Source organism: Nipponia nippon, unplaced genomic scaffold (assembly GCF_047370975.1).
Source record: "Nipponia nippon isolate SJK-2023a ecotype South Korea unplaced genomic scaffold, ASM4737097v1 scaffold_32, whole genome shotgun sequence".
NCBI classification, from domain to species: Eukaryota; Metazoa; Chordata; class Aves; order Pelecaniformes; family Threskiornithidae; genus Nipponia; species Nipponia nippon.
Window position 1 is genome coordinate 68,982 of NW_028262350.1, and position 14,748 is coordinate 83,729.

The 14,748-nt window shown below is 49.3% G+C and overlaps 1 protein-coding gene across 1 annotated transcript; it reads right to left on the bottom strand.

The window, feature by feature from the left end:
- Positions 1-10,397: 10,397 nt before the first annotated feature.
- RPRML (reprimo like) lies at positions 10,398-12,089 on the bottom strand. Its single transcript, XM_009461938.2, has one exon. The coding sequence runs from the start codon at positions 11,555-11,557 to the stop codon at positions 11,222-11,224; it is 336 nt and encodes a 111-aa protein (XP_009460213.1). The 5' UTR covers positions 11,558-12,089; the 3' UTR covers positions 10,398-11,221.
- Between the last annotated feature and the right edge of the window lie 2,659 nt (positions 12,090-14,748).

Here is a 14,748-nt window from a genome sequence, read left to right on the forward strand (position 1 = left end):
TTTCAGGAGGAAATAACTTGCAGGAGACCCACACAAAGCAAACTACGACAAGAATGGCTTAGAATTGATTGCCCTAAGGTATTTTTAAGTGGAAGCAGTTCCTTGGAGTAGCCTGGATTCACAGGGAGATTGTCCCAGCTGGGGAAAGGGAGCAAATTTGAAGGAAAATGGGGAAAAGAAATGGGGGAGGGGCAAGAAGTGGAGGTTAGACATTTTGACATAGGCAAAGTGACATGGGCCAATTTTGTAATAAAAAGTTATTTTCTTGTCACATTGCAATAAATGGGGACTAAAAGAAGGGAGGAAAAGCCTGAGAAATGGAAACGACATGTGGCAGCTGGACTAGGGCAAAGCAAGCCAAGTTTTATCACAAGATTTTAATGTTTTGTCTCTTTCTGTTTATTTCCCAAGCTCCAAAATTACCCATGAGCAGGAAACCAATGCCACATACTCCCACCATCTCTGCATTGTGATCCAAATTCAAAGCAGGGGTAAAACTTCTCGGCTCCACTTCAGTGAACTGATCTGCGCTGAAGACTTGATGTTGCGTAAGGGAGCAACAGGTCCCATGTAAGTTGCTTTGGGCAGGGCATTTGGTACTGTTGCAGATGGCAGACTCAGGGGCATGCTCCCTGTGTTTCCCGAAGATGCCTCATCGCACCTGGAAAAGAAAAGCAAGGGGGAAGCTACCAGAAAACAAGGGGCTTCTGCACAAGGATTGTTTGGTGGCTTGAACAAAGGAGACCAGGATGCGTAATACATTTGCAGACACCCTACACTGGGAGGAGAGGTGTGAGTAATGCAAGACGAGAGTTTGAAAGGAGCCCAGTAAAACAGAGAAATGGCGCTGAAATAGCCCCTGTGATGGAGTTCACTAGGAACAACTGCAGAGGTGTGCAAACCTGCACTGATCATCAGCTACACAAATTGTGGATGGGGGACAATGAGCTAGGCAGCAGCTATACAGGAATGGTCCTGGGGTTTTAGTGGATCCGAAGTGGAGGGAGAAGCTGAGCTTCTAAAGCTGTTTTTTGGGGAGCTTGAGAAATACTTTTCACAATGTGACAGCCTTTCCCTCCTCTTTCCTGTAGCAGGACATGGTTCCTGTTAGTTGTGCCAGCAGTGTTGCCTGGGGGCTGCATGGTGAACCAGAGAATGAACTGACCAACGTGGAAACCTATGTTTAGTGTTAGTTTACTATGGCTTTTTTTTCAGGTTTCCTGATCTGGTTCACAGCATGGCTCCCCTATGTGTGAAGTGGGGAGGCATGAAGAGACAGCAAGAATGCAGGGAGCTGGGGATGTTCTAAGCTGTAGCTGCCACAAGCTTTAGCGCATGAAAGCACAGCCCTAAATGATCCCCTCCTCCAGAAATGGCCATAACTGCGAGGCTCAGCTGGCCATTTCCACCGTAACAAAGAAGGCAGTGCTGATGCTGAGCTTTGGCGTTGCTGTTCTTCGATTTCTTCATCCCACAACCCCCTGCACATGAGGAGGGAGATATAAAAAGGGACTTTGGCCCAGTGCATCGAAATGGCCAGCTGTGTTTCTTTGTGTTTTGTGTTCCCTCCTGTCTGTTAAAGGGTAATCTGGTATATACCTTGCAGAGAATAATGGAGCTATTAGTCATCCTAAAGCCCTGAAATAAGACACCTGCTGGCAGCAGGCCTGAGCCATTTAAAGTAACTGTGCATGTGTCAAATTCCTAAGCAGACGAGGTTCTTGCTAAATTCTCTCTCCCATCAGCCTTTGCTGCTCCACCTAGAGCCAAGGAGGAGGACCTGGGTTTGTTGTGGCTCATCCAGCAGTGCTGGAGACTTCATCTCTAGTGCAAAGTGCTTTGAAATCAGCACCTCAAACACAAGAGGATGCGAGTGGGCAGAGCTATTCATACCATCCTGAAATGTGGTCAGTGCAGAGGACTGCTTTGGAATTGCTTTGCAGCTCCAAGGAAAAAAGAGATGGCAGGTCTTGATTTGAAACTGTAGCAACATCCAGAGTACCCAGTCACTGCAGAACTGCCTTCATTCTTTTTTCTTCCCATTCATTTGGGAAGCACATAAAGCTGGAAATGGTTTTAACCCCAAAACAAAAGAAATATCCCTAGTGGTATAGCCCAGGCAGATGGAAGTGTGAAAAAAAGACGCAAACTACAGGAATGGTGCAAATGTGATTAGTACCTCCCTTCTGCATCCCCTGCCCACCCCAGTGATTATTACATGTCTGTACAACGAGATGACAAACAGTCAGTGCTGAGTGAAACGTGTGCGTAATTTTTCACCCCTCCATGCCTTGTTTCCCCAGGCACTTTATAAACTCCGTAATGAAATGCAGCCACCTGGCACACAGCACGCTGCCTAGCAGTGGGAGAGAAGGGAAACTTGAGCCAAGGATGCAGAATAAGTCCAGCATTTTTCTAGGCATGATCCTTCAAGCACTGCGATGAAAGGAACATCATGTCTTTTGCTGCCTGTGCAACTTCTCTGAACCGTCCGTGACCACTGGGAAACTGCCATCTGTACCAAATACCAAGTCTTTGCTCCATGAAACAGGGATGTGGAGTCTCACAAGGGACTTGCTAGAAAAATAGTGTGCATCTGGGCAAAGCAACCTATTTCCTGAAGCTCCTCAGCCAGAATGATTGCTTCACTTTGCCTTGTCACATTCATGGTGGAGATGTTCAGTTTCGTCCAGGTAGAAGGGAGCTCTAGTACAGCCAGAGGCTACTAAATCTATGATTTTCTACCAGAAAGCATTGCCATGGCAGATCTAGAAGTGTCACTGCCAACCCCACCTTGTACCCTAGAGGTTTCCATCAGCCCAGGGCAGCCCTGATCATGAGACAGAGCTTCTGGAAACCCACCAGTTGAGACAGACTGAGCAGCAGAGACAGGAGAATGGGCAACGAGCACAGTTGATTCAGCCCTGACCATATGCAGCCAGTCTTTGAGGCCAGCCAGCTGTTTGCATGCTGTAATCTTGATGGAGGCAAGTGGAAATTAAACCTATTGTCCTTTCCAGCTGTAATCCTCTGGCATACTGCAAATGGCCCAGGGTAGATCCCATCACGGTAAGATTGCTGGCATGCTCCTGCCTGGGTGTGTGAGGTTTAGCGGCCCACCAGCTCCCTGGTTTGTGAAGTGTCGGATGAAGAACAATGAGCCTTGCTGTGTACATGGATCACTAAACTACCCTCAGTGCAGCCTGGAGGGTTTAGGGGTTTTAACATCTCTCCGGAGGTAAGAAACTGGGCCCTGCAGAGTATTGCACGTCAGTGGGTAGTAGTGTTCAGTTTCCAGGCTGGTCCTTGTGCAGCGGTGTGGCAGCTGGCATAGCACATACCAAGCTGGATGGCTGTCTGTACTGGGAATTCATTGCAACCAATTAGTCTGATTTTCAATTATCCGAGAGAACAAACTTAGCTAATTAAAGCCTAATTACATTTTGTCTGCTTCTTCAGCTGTCTTGCCCTATTAAACCTGCATTTTGGGACTCAGTGAGGCAAGACAGGTGTACTCACAGCTGCACAGAAACCTGTAAGATGTGAACACTTGTGGGGCCTGCCAGAAAGGATGGCTCTGGATTTAGCCCCACATGCATGAAAACCTTGAGCCATGCCAGGGCAGACAGCCAGCATCCAGCAGCAGCCAGGCAGCTGTCATGGAAAGGGAACAGTGCCCTGAGCTTGTTTTCATGCACACCTTGTTTTCCTGGAAGGTGCAGTGTTCTGCACAAGCACCTGCATCCATCCTGACACCCATGCTTGTGTACCAGTCTCAAACAATACCAACAGGAACACTAAGGTAACAAAACTGGCTCTTTAATGAAGAAGCAGAGTTGTGTAGCTCTGCGGTTCCAGCCCATTTTCCAGAAAGATCACTCTAGTTGTATGCCGCCACAGGGTAGATGTTTCTCCTGCCTTTTGTTGATTATTGCCTTGATCATCTCCACTTAAAAGTGTCACATTCACAGTTAGAATGAGGTGATGACTCATGTCCTCATAGTATTGGACCCTTTCAGAAGAACTGGAGCATCACAGGAAGGATGGATCTTGTCTCCTTTCCCCCTAGAGTCACTCAGAGCAAAACCAAAAGTGGTGGTGTTCACCAAAGGCACAAATCAGCAAGGCACAGCTGGTGCTGCATAAATCATAAACAGCCAGTGAGCCCACATGGAAAAAAAAGGCAGATCTGACAGGGGATTCTGGTGCTGTGTCCTCTAATCTCACAGCTCCTTGCTAGGAGAGTAAATCCATCTGCAGAGGTGGTATGCTCAAAGGTTGTCACTGGGGCGGGATAACCCTATTGATCTGAGAAGCAATGTTCAGACAGGTCTCATTAACTCAAAAAGAGGAAACTTGTTTGATTTAATAGCTGCTCCCTGACTGCACCTCAACAGAGAGCACTTTGCCATGGCCAGGACTCATGATCCTGACCAGCTGAATACTATAGGCTGACAAAGAGTGCCAAAACGGCTGCCTTCACCTTGAAATCATCTGTGACCTGCAGCCAACATTGCCATGCAGACCCATCTCTCAGCTTCTTGCACTACTGTGCTAAAATCTTTGTCATTAAAAAGACATTTTTGCTTTGCTGTTGATGAACCTGCCTTAAATTAATGATGTGAAAATGTCATCCACACTAATGAGCTTCTGGGAAGGATGCGAGCTGCAAAGGCATCTCTGAAGCTAGACTTCTATTATACTTAAAACCTGAAATACATGTAGATGAGCAGCATTTTCCAGATCAGAGAGAGTCACGTACGTGTTCATGTCTTTGAGCATTGCCAGTGCTCCCACCACTTTCCAGCACGTTGACAGTGATATCTTCAAGGATGTGCCAAACCATACTGATTGTTGGCAACATTCAGATTTTTCTCTTAACTAAATTTTCCATAACCATGTGCTCATGGAACAAAGTCCAAGAAATTGCCTGTCTCTAAAATCAGAGGAGCACAAACTTGACCAGACTGCTGGGAAATTGCTTGGCTAAGTCATCTTAATGGGGGAACTAGTGTGAACTCAAAGATGTATCCAACACCATGGAACAGGCAGTTGTCAAGACTGTTGAGGATGTTTTGTGCTTCCCTGTGTTCACTGTTTTCCCAAAGACATATTCTCCAGGACTGTAACCAGGGGTTTCCAGTCCCTCATTTATACTTGAGAAAACCAAGTTGGATTCAGAAAGCCAAACAACTGCTTTAAAGACATCTACACTTGCATGTAAATCCATCAAATCTAATGAGACACTCACCCTGCACAGACACCACAGTCCAAAGCAATGTCCTTGAATGCACTGTGGTCTTTTAACTCTGTCATTTTGCCACGGCCCAGGAACTGTTTGGGTCAGGTTGTTGGCACAGGTCTGAACCACACCAAGAACCATTCTCACCATTTAACAGTATCATCAGTCAAGTTCCAGTCCGCAGGAATGTTCCTGGTGCTGTTCATTTTCCTAGTACAGATGGAGCTGTAAGATCCATGTTTTATACCGAGGACTCTAAATGCTCACACAATCCCGTAACAGCTGTGATTTGGCAAAGAGCAAGAGGAAAAACCCACATTTATTTGGAACTGAGAAGCTTTCTGTGCCCCAGGTTTTGTGGTGAGTGCCAGGTGCTCTGCACACATCAGTAGGGAGCAAGCCCTGTGCCAGGCTAGCGACTCCAGACAGGCTCAAACATGGGGCCACAGCAGCAGAGGGGATCGGAGGAATTCCAGGCCAAAATACCATCAGTAGCCACAGCAGCAAAGCAGCTGGGAAGACATGGAAACTGGGAAACGTTTCCCTTTCAGACAGAGAAACTGGTAGGCAGTCTCCAAAGTTGTCAGGCAATACTGGCTCTTGAATTCTGTCATCATTTGGCCTCAGCTCTCCCTTGTATACCTGACTCTCATGACATGAACTGCCTCTCTGGCAGAGCTAATGGACTCCAGAGGCTTTATCTGGAGGCTAATGGCTCTCACACAGCCAATACGAGAGAACCATGCTGAGCTGCAGTGGGGATTTATGGAGTGATGTTCCTGAGTAATTGCACTGCATATTTCAAGCCATCTCTCTGCTAAGTGAACCCCTACATGCACTGCCTCAGCTTCCTTCATAGAAAATCAGCTCACAAAGCTGCTGATTTAACCAGCACTAAATTAAAATTCAATATGAAGATCAGCTGCACAAACCTGACACACTTGCTGGAGGGGATGGCTTGGGAGGGGAGACGGAAGTGGCCTTTTGTCCATTGATGGGAGGGTAGGAGGAGGACACAGGAGATTTCCATTCTTGCTTGATGGGCGCCCCTTTGGGGAGCACAGCAGCCTGGAAACCTTGCCAGAGCTCATGAAACCTGTGTTTTCTTCTTAGGTCTGTCATGTGTCTTTAGGAAAAGTGGTGTGTTGCCTCCTTTCCAGCCCCCAAACTACCTGCCTCATCTTGGAGACCAGCTTTGGGACTTTCATCGCTTGGGATGCAGGTAACCATAGGCAGGCTGCAAACTGGGATCAAAGCAGCCTTCTCTGGGCTCAGCTGGGATGAGGGCTTATCCATGACTGCTCTCCTGTGTGTATACACTTGGAGAGATGCATGTGCCCTTCCCGTTAGCCAGCTGGGGATATGCCTGAAGCCAGGCCAGAAGCCTGGCAGGTAAACCAGGTGGTGGTGGAGCATCCCAGACCCACACATGCGAGGGGTCCGGCCCCTCACCCCCATCAGCACTCGGTTTCAGACCTGAGGAGATCCACTCCAGACATTCCCCAGGATTTTCAGGGCAATATTTGTCTGGAACAACCTGGTTCCCTCCACCTACCTATGGAACAATCCCAGAACTGCCAGATGAGAGACAGGAAACTGCTACTTATCTAATTTGATTTTATTTTACTTCTTTTTTATGTTTTGGGCTCTCAGAAATGTGTTCAGTCTGGATTTCGAGGTTACAACCTGGGTGATGCTTCCCTGCCTAAAAAAAAAAGCTGTTACCATAACAACCTGACTCTGCTTCATTACCATGGCAATTCTCAGGAATTATTGAATACTGTGTATGTTTGGTGCACTCCCTCCAGTACATCTGGTGCCAGGCTCAGGTTGGGATCCTCCCTCCCCCCTAATCTGTTTGTCTGTCTCATCTTGTTTAACTCTTTCATTGTCCTCACCCAAGACTACCAGGGCAGGGAGAAGGAGGTGGGTATCGTCTGGGACTTGCATTTTTCCCCATCGCAGGCAGGACTGTATGACCAGGGTTGTTGGGTTTTCTCAGGTGGACCAAGCCACCTCTTTATTTCTCCAATTGTAAAGTCAGTGATTACAGAGGTAGAGGATTTCTCTTTTCAGGCAGGCTGCTGAGCAGGGGGAAATGCTGTCACACTTGCCTTTCTCTACTGTTGCTGCTCCCTGTCTAGAAATAAGAAATTCTAGCTGGAACAGAGTCACGGCAAGTGGCAACTGGCCCAGAGACAGAGAGCTGTTCCTGAAGGAGGATTGTGAAGGTCCAGTGCAGGTTGCTCTTGGTGGGGGTCAAGAAGCAGTTCCCCATTAGTAGGGTAACTTGACTGACCATGTACTGCCTAAAATCATGATTGTTTCCAGAGAAGGGATGCAGACTGGACGGCCCAGTGGCTCAGACCAATGTGGCCAGTCCCACAGGATTGCATTGGTATCTTGTATTCCACTGTTAGGAGATGATTTTAAATGAGACTCAATGGCTGGTCCTCACTCTGCCACTGATGTGATGATCCACCTAAGCATGTCCCTTCTCTCCCTGTCTCTTTGCTGTACGTTATAGCCAGCAGTGTCTCTTAGTCATACTTGTACAGCTCCTGGCACCCCAGTGACATTCTGGAAGCCAATGTGCTACGAGCAACAATTTAAAAAATCAAATCAAAATAACATTAAACCAGCCTCGTTAAAAAAAACCTGCTTAAATTTTCTTGTGAGCCAGTACCCACTTGCAAGCTTAAGCTAAATGAGTAGGTGTGAGATGAAAAAAACATAGCTATTTGTGGGGAAAGGCAGCAGAAAGAGCCATTATGGTCTGCTTTTCTTACACAAGCCCTGGAGTAACCACCTCATCCTCTGGCTGCAGGACTCGTGCGTTGGGGGCAGCTCTTCCCCTGACATCTGGGGAGCATCATGATGCCCTCAGCACCCTCCTTTCCACCAGGCATGACCTGCACTGCCATCTGCTCTGTGTGAACAGGATGGGAAAGGAATCAGGGCAGTTAAGTTAAAACAGCAACAATGACTTCGCCTCAAGAGGGTCTTTAGACCCCCAAATCTCTAACCCAAGGGGTTCCCTCACCATGCCAGCCCTCTGTTGCCTTCCTTCTGGTCTCCCCTTGCTGTCTCAGTGCTGGCATCAATCCTCCAGAGATCTTCTTTTTCTCAAATAATTTCTCCTCTCAGTGAAGTAATCAGCCTTTTATGGGGAATCTAACAGGATGGGAACTTGTGTGCAAGTGTCTTAAACCCACTGGAAGCAAGACAGAAGCCCAGTAACCCCATGGAAACACATGTCATGTCGTATGGCAAATGTGGATGGTGCCCACCAACTGCTTAACTCTGCACACCCTCTTCTGTTGGTCCACATGACCTGGTGATGTAGACATAGCTCTTATGGTCAGGAAAGAGACACAGCATGACTAGAGGATGAATAAACCAATGTAAAGTTGGACTCTTGCCCCAGGGGTACATGTGGAAAGTCTTCCCTCTCCTAACTGACTCCTGAGCAAGCTCCATCTGTCTCAGCAGGTGCCCAGCTCTGCTTTCTGGGGCATTACATTGCTCCTTCACCTCATGTATACATGACCCTACTGTGGTTGACTTTTCTCCTTTGCCCTGGAAGAATCCACACCACAAAAGGGATGAAGACCCCCATGCCCCACTCCTGGTTGTGGCCTCTAAGGACACTTGGTGAGTTGGTGGCTATGTGGGATTGCAGAGCCATGTTTCCGTGCTGGGCAGCAGGGCCCCTCAACACACACACCAGCTCTCACGGCCCCTGGCAGAGCAAGGCAGTTAGGGACAGCTCAGATGATTTGACCAGCTTCTTCATTCAGGGCATTGCTGCAGGTTAGAGTTAAGGTGATTTTGATACTTTCTTTGGATTAGCAACTTTTCCTGTGCCTTGCTTGCACTGCTAACGCTGGAAGGTTTCTTCTGTCATCTCTGAATTCTCCCTTGTGCTGGGGCCATGGCTGGTAGATGGACTGGCAAGAGGGACCAAATGCCAGCTTAAAGCAGAAGCTGGATGGGAGTTTAGTGAATACAGCTGGACTGTCCTCTGATAGCACAGTGACCTGAAGATGCAGCTACACATTTAGGTCATACATGCAAGTACACTCCTAAGTGTTTGCAGAGCTGGGTCACCATATGCATTGGGGTTATTTGCATCTCACCCTGATGTCGTGACCAGGCTGTGCTCGCAGTGGGAACGGTTTGTATTCATATGCAAAGAGATCAACAGCCATAACACCCCCTTCAGCAGCAGGGGCCAAAATCCCCTTCCACGCTGCTATGTGAAGTCACTTTTACAGCTGCCAGCAGGGCAGCAAACCCTCCGAGCTGAGAAGGCTGCTCAGGTATGCAGACCTACAAGGTGCTCATGAAAATCAGAGCCCTGCCCATTCAGCCATTTCACTGGCACCAATGGGACATTTCAGAGCTTTGAATCCCAAATTCTGGTCCTGCTGCCATGTTGTCTTTGTGCTCTTAAGGCATTACAGACAACAGGTTAGTGGGAGCAACCAGTGACAGCACTGCACTAGTCCTGCTTTGCATTGGGTTTAGTCCACCAGTACCCTGTGGGAACCTTGAAGAAGGTGCTCAGCAAATATTGATTAATTACAAAATGTACTCTAATCTTGTCCCTCCTTCTGGGAGAAGCAGAGAGCTGTTCTTCTGGATTTACATCCAGGCAGATCAGATCATCAGCTCCTCCCGTATCCAGGATTGCTTTCCCGTTACAGAAATGGACCCAGCAGGAATATTGTTGGTGCAACAAAACTCGAATTATTTCCATCTTGCACCCACAGACAGAGCTGTAATTCCATCACAGAACAAAGGTCAGGAGTCCTCCTCCTCTCACATAATTTAGTTTTGACAGCTCATCAGGATCAGAGGAGCTGGAGATTTTTAACTTGGAGGCTGAAATCTTGCTTTGCAGTGCATCTTTGTGAATCTCTGCTTCAGTACTGTGCAGGTATTTAACAGAAGCCTGAAATACGTAGTTCCTGATGAATTTATTTGCTAGTGGTAACTGATACTTGCCTGTGAAAAATGTATGGTAGTTTCTGCTTTAAAGAAATATGTCTAATTAGAGTTCAAGTGGAAGGTGAGATAATTATATCTGGAACTAGGATTAAAATACCTGAACTCGACACACATAGACAAAGAAAATTAAGACAACACAAGATTCTTTTGAAATAGGTTCTTTTTTCCTGAATGTTCACCAGTTTTCAAAAAACTACAAAAACCTCAAGGTCTGTAACAATATAGCACTTGAAAAAAAAGGCTGTACAAAAACAAGCATGCTTTTGGTTTGCGGTTGGAGTGGTTTTTTTGTATTTGTCTGGGTTCTTTCCTTCCTTCAGCATAGTATGAAAGAAGAAAGTACCAGTTTATTTAATAGGATAGCTCAGAAAAATAAAGAACATGCTTTCCCGGTTACAAAACTCTACCAGAAGATGCATGCTTGAGGTCCGAAATACAAACAGACTGACACATTTTGTAGCATGCAGACTTTGTTGTACGACCCACATGGCACTTCTTTCCCCTGCCCCATGGTCAAAGATGTGGTACATGTCATGCATTTTGCTTTCCCTTTAGTTTGTTTTTTTTTTTTTTTTCTTTTTGTAGTCAGTTATTTGCCTTTTTTTTTGCCCCCCCCCTGCTTTTTAGCCCTAAATCCCAGGTAGCAGTATCCAAGGTAACAGCAGAAAAGAGTCCAGATCTGCACATTATCACTGTTTCTGCAAGTTTCATGCAAAACTTGAGCCATTTCTGCATGCAACACAATGCTGCTCATTTATTGTGCTTCATACAACTCTGGGGAGATTTCCCCATTCATCACAACAGAGTTTGTTGACTGGGAAGCGCAGGTTTGCTTTCCCACGGACACAGACATATTAAAAGACACACACCCCCTTTCCACTCCCCCCCAGCTGCCCCAAACACATGGGAATCTGCATCTTAACACCAGGTCCAGACAGTTCACTTGCCTACAAAAGCCCAGTGGCTTCAATAAAGTCCCATGATTGCAGCTCCCACATCCTTGGAAGGGCTTCGGTCCTTCACCAGAAAGTTAATCATGCTCTCCGACTTGATGAGCAAGTTGCAGCCCAAAAAGAAGATGCCGAACATCACAGTCAAGGAGAGGACACAGAGGACAGCGATCTGCACCACCCGCGTGATGTAAAGGCTCCTCTCATCAGGTGCCAGGACTGAGGAGCTGCCGTCAGTTGCCAGCACTGAGCCGGTCCCGTTGCAGCAGGCCATGAGCATCCCCAAGCCCTGGGTCCTGTTGGGGTAAGCTCCCTGCTCTAGGAGAGTCTGGTTGAAAAAGGATCCATTCATGGTCTATGCGTGATCCCAAATCTCTGGGGAAGGCAAGAGGAAAGCTTGCTGTCCCCCTGCCCACCCCTCACATGCCAGGGCTCAGCGCCACGGGCCGCTGTGCTCTGAGCCACCTCCTGGCTTTCTTCTTCTCACAACACCTCGGATGGAGAGGAAACTTCTTCAAGGCTGTGAGCAGGTGGGAGCCAATTTGTGCGGCTGAGGGATGGCTTGCTCCCAGATCCCTCCTGGCACAGGCAGTGTTAGCACAAGCCCCCAAACAAGCAAAACAAGAGAGAGTGAAAAGGCAAAGAGGGCGTGGGGGAGAGGAAGACAGCCAAAGATTGCCCCATGCTTCCTACCCTCGCTGCTGCCCTGAAGCTGCCACCCCAGAGCACAGGGCAGCAGAGAGGCGCTGCCCGTTCCCCCGCGGGCTCTCCCACGGGAGGGAGAGCTAATTCCTGCTGGCTGGGAGCTCCACAAATGCAAGTTCCAAGCTAAAGTCTTCACCGTGTTCAAAGAAAAAAACAGCAACTCCACCCCCTTCCAGCCTCCCCCCCAGGACCGCCTTCCTCCCCCTCCACGCTCACCCAGGCTGCCCACCCCTTCCCCACCCGTGTGCACTCCCCCTTTGCCCTGCCACGAGTGCCCACACCCACCCCTGTGCCATCCCCAGGAAGACGCTGACCCCTAAGGCCCTGCGGACTGGCACCTAACTCATCCTTCCTCCCAGCCCCCCCACCTGCTCCTGAAACCAGCCCGCAACGTCAGTGTTTCTCCTGAACCGTTGGCAGGTCCCTGTCCCACCCACCCCAGGCCACCGTGAGCCTCAAGTCAGTGCTGCTCTCCCCGATCCCTGGCTGCTGCTCTGTTCCACCCACTCCTTAGAGCAGCACTGGCCCAATCCAACCCAGTCCACCCCCAGCTCTGCTCAGTGATGCCTGTGCTTCCAGATGAGAGCTGGATCCATCCCCCTCTCTGCATCCTTGTCTTCCTCGGGCTGGGGGTTTCCTCCCCAGGCACCTTTGTCTCCCTCTTCCCCTGCTCCTGCTCCTTTAGCCCCTTCGAAGGGGAGCAGTGTGATGCTGCACCCTGATCTCTGCTCGATGCCCCTTCCCTGCCCTGTCCCCAGCTCTGGGTCCTACAGCAGCATCACTGCTGTGCCCAGGGCTGGAGCATCACACACCTTCTCCTTCGGGTCCCTCAGCCCCACCAAGGGAATCCCAGGGGAAGTTTCATTGTCACTCCCCTCTCCTTGTCTGCGTAAGCTCCCAAAGCGAAAGTCCAAGTCGGGGTGTCCAACCGTGTCTGGCCCTGATCCTGCCTGTCCCAGGGCTGTGCCTGTGGAACTGCCCTGTCCCGGCTTTCCTGGCTTTGCCGGTTGCTGTTTGCCTGGAAACGTGTCTGGATGGCATAGAACAGGAGATCACTCTCAAACTATGATGTGAGGTCCTTGTCCTGATTTATCTGTGTACATCGTGGCTCGCTTTCTTTGCCCGGCCCCTGAAGGGGCTTTTAATAAAGCTAAATGAGAACTGATAAATTGCACCTAAAGGCAGGAGTGTGAGGCTGGCTGGCTGAGGATGGAGGGTGGCTTGGTGGAGAGAGTGTCAATCGATTTTCCTTTTAGGTGACTGGGACCTGTGTCCCTGTTCTGCTGCTGTGACTTTAGGGGCTCAAAAACTGTTTGTTTTTTACTTGCTGCTTTTTCCTCCTTGTTTTGCATGTGGCTGAAGGGCTGCCCGGTCTGTGAGGGCAGTTTGCAGCAGAAGCGCTTGTGGGAGGGAGGTGGAAAGCCCTGATCGAACAAAAGCATCTGTTCGTGTTTAACCTGAGGGCCAGGAAAAAATCCCCACGGGAAACCATAGCATCCCCGGTGCCCAGTCCGGGTGGGAGCTCTTCTCCCCGGCTCGCTCCCAGACTGAAGGAGTTTCTGCTCCCTCTGGTGGCTCCAGCTCCAGCCGCTCCTCTCCCCGCACGCCCGAGCACGGATTCGGGCTGCTGCACCCATCACTCCTGGGTCACAGCCTGCGGTGATGGGGCAGCTGGGGCCATGGGGCGGCTCAGCTCTCAAGCACCGCTGCCTGCTTCTTGCCTTAATCCAAACAGGGACTTCAATACCCAGAGCATCCCATTATCTATTACACAGTGCCCGGAGTTAACATCATGGTGATGTTTTCAGGACAAGCAGCACCTTCTTGCAGTCGGCAGGGAAATTCAATCCAAATGCGCTGAATTAAGTTCATACCATCCTTGTCCTCAGGCAGGACAAGAGCTCAAGTAGCTGCAGGCAGATCAAAAACTTCATTTTGTGACCTTTTTCCTTCTTCAAAGTTTTTGCGCTACGCTGGAAGCAACGGCTGGAGTATCCCAGTTTATGCTGGGCAGGGAGTTTCAGGACACACAGTGTGTCCCTTTGCAGCCTGCAGCACTTGCTAGTTCAAGCAAACAGCTGCTGGGCAGGATGAGTCCCCCAGCGAAGAGGGCCTGAGAGATCCATGGCAGGTTGGATATGCGGGGCATGCAGAGCCAAGCAGAGCTCCCACATTTCTCTCTGTAGAAACTTAGAGAAATTCATTGTCCCATCCATGAAGCATCAGATATGCTCATGGGGTGGTACAGGGACAGGCTGCCGTGTGGCCAGAAAATCCTGCACAACAGGGAAAGGCCACACAGGCGGCGTTTCCAGGCAGGGAGGGAAGGACCCATGCAGGAAAAGCAGGAATTTAGATGCCCTAAAACTGGCTAATGAGGTCTGCAGTGAGAGATGGCTCCGGGATCTGGAGCAGGGCGAGATCTAGAGCCCCCCAGAAAGCAGGTTTGGGGTTTGTATTGATGTCCCAGCCAAGGTGCATCCCTTTTTGACATTGCATGAGGGCCGATGGGATTCTCCTAGTCCCCTTTACCATAATCCTCATTAACAAATCATGTGGAGGGAGTTGGATCCCAGGAGGAAAATGATCCTCCACTGAGCAGAGCCCACGCAGCCGCGGGAGGGCAGCAGCACCCCGCAGGGACGGTGGGTCTGAGTGGGGAAGCAGAGAGGCACCAAAACTTCTTTTAAAGCCAAGAAGAGTCCCCGGCTCCTGAAGCTGAGTCCCCATCTGCCTCTCACCCTCGCAAACACCATCATCTCTCGTTGAGAGCCACACGGCACTGGGGCAGATGCTGTTATCCTCATCTCTCCTGGCGTGGGGCTGTGGTTCTCATAC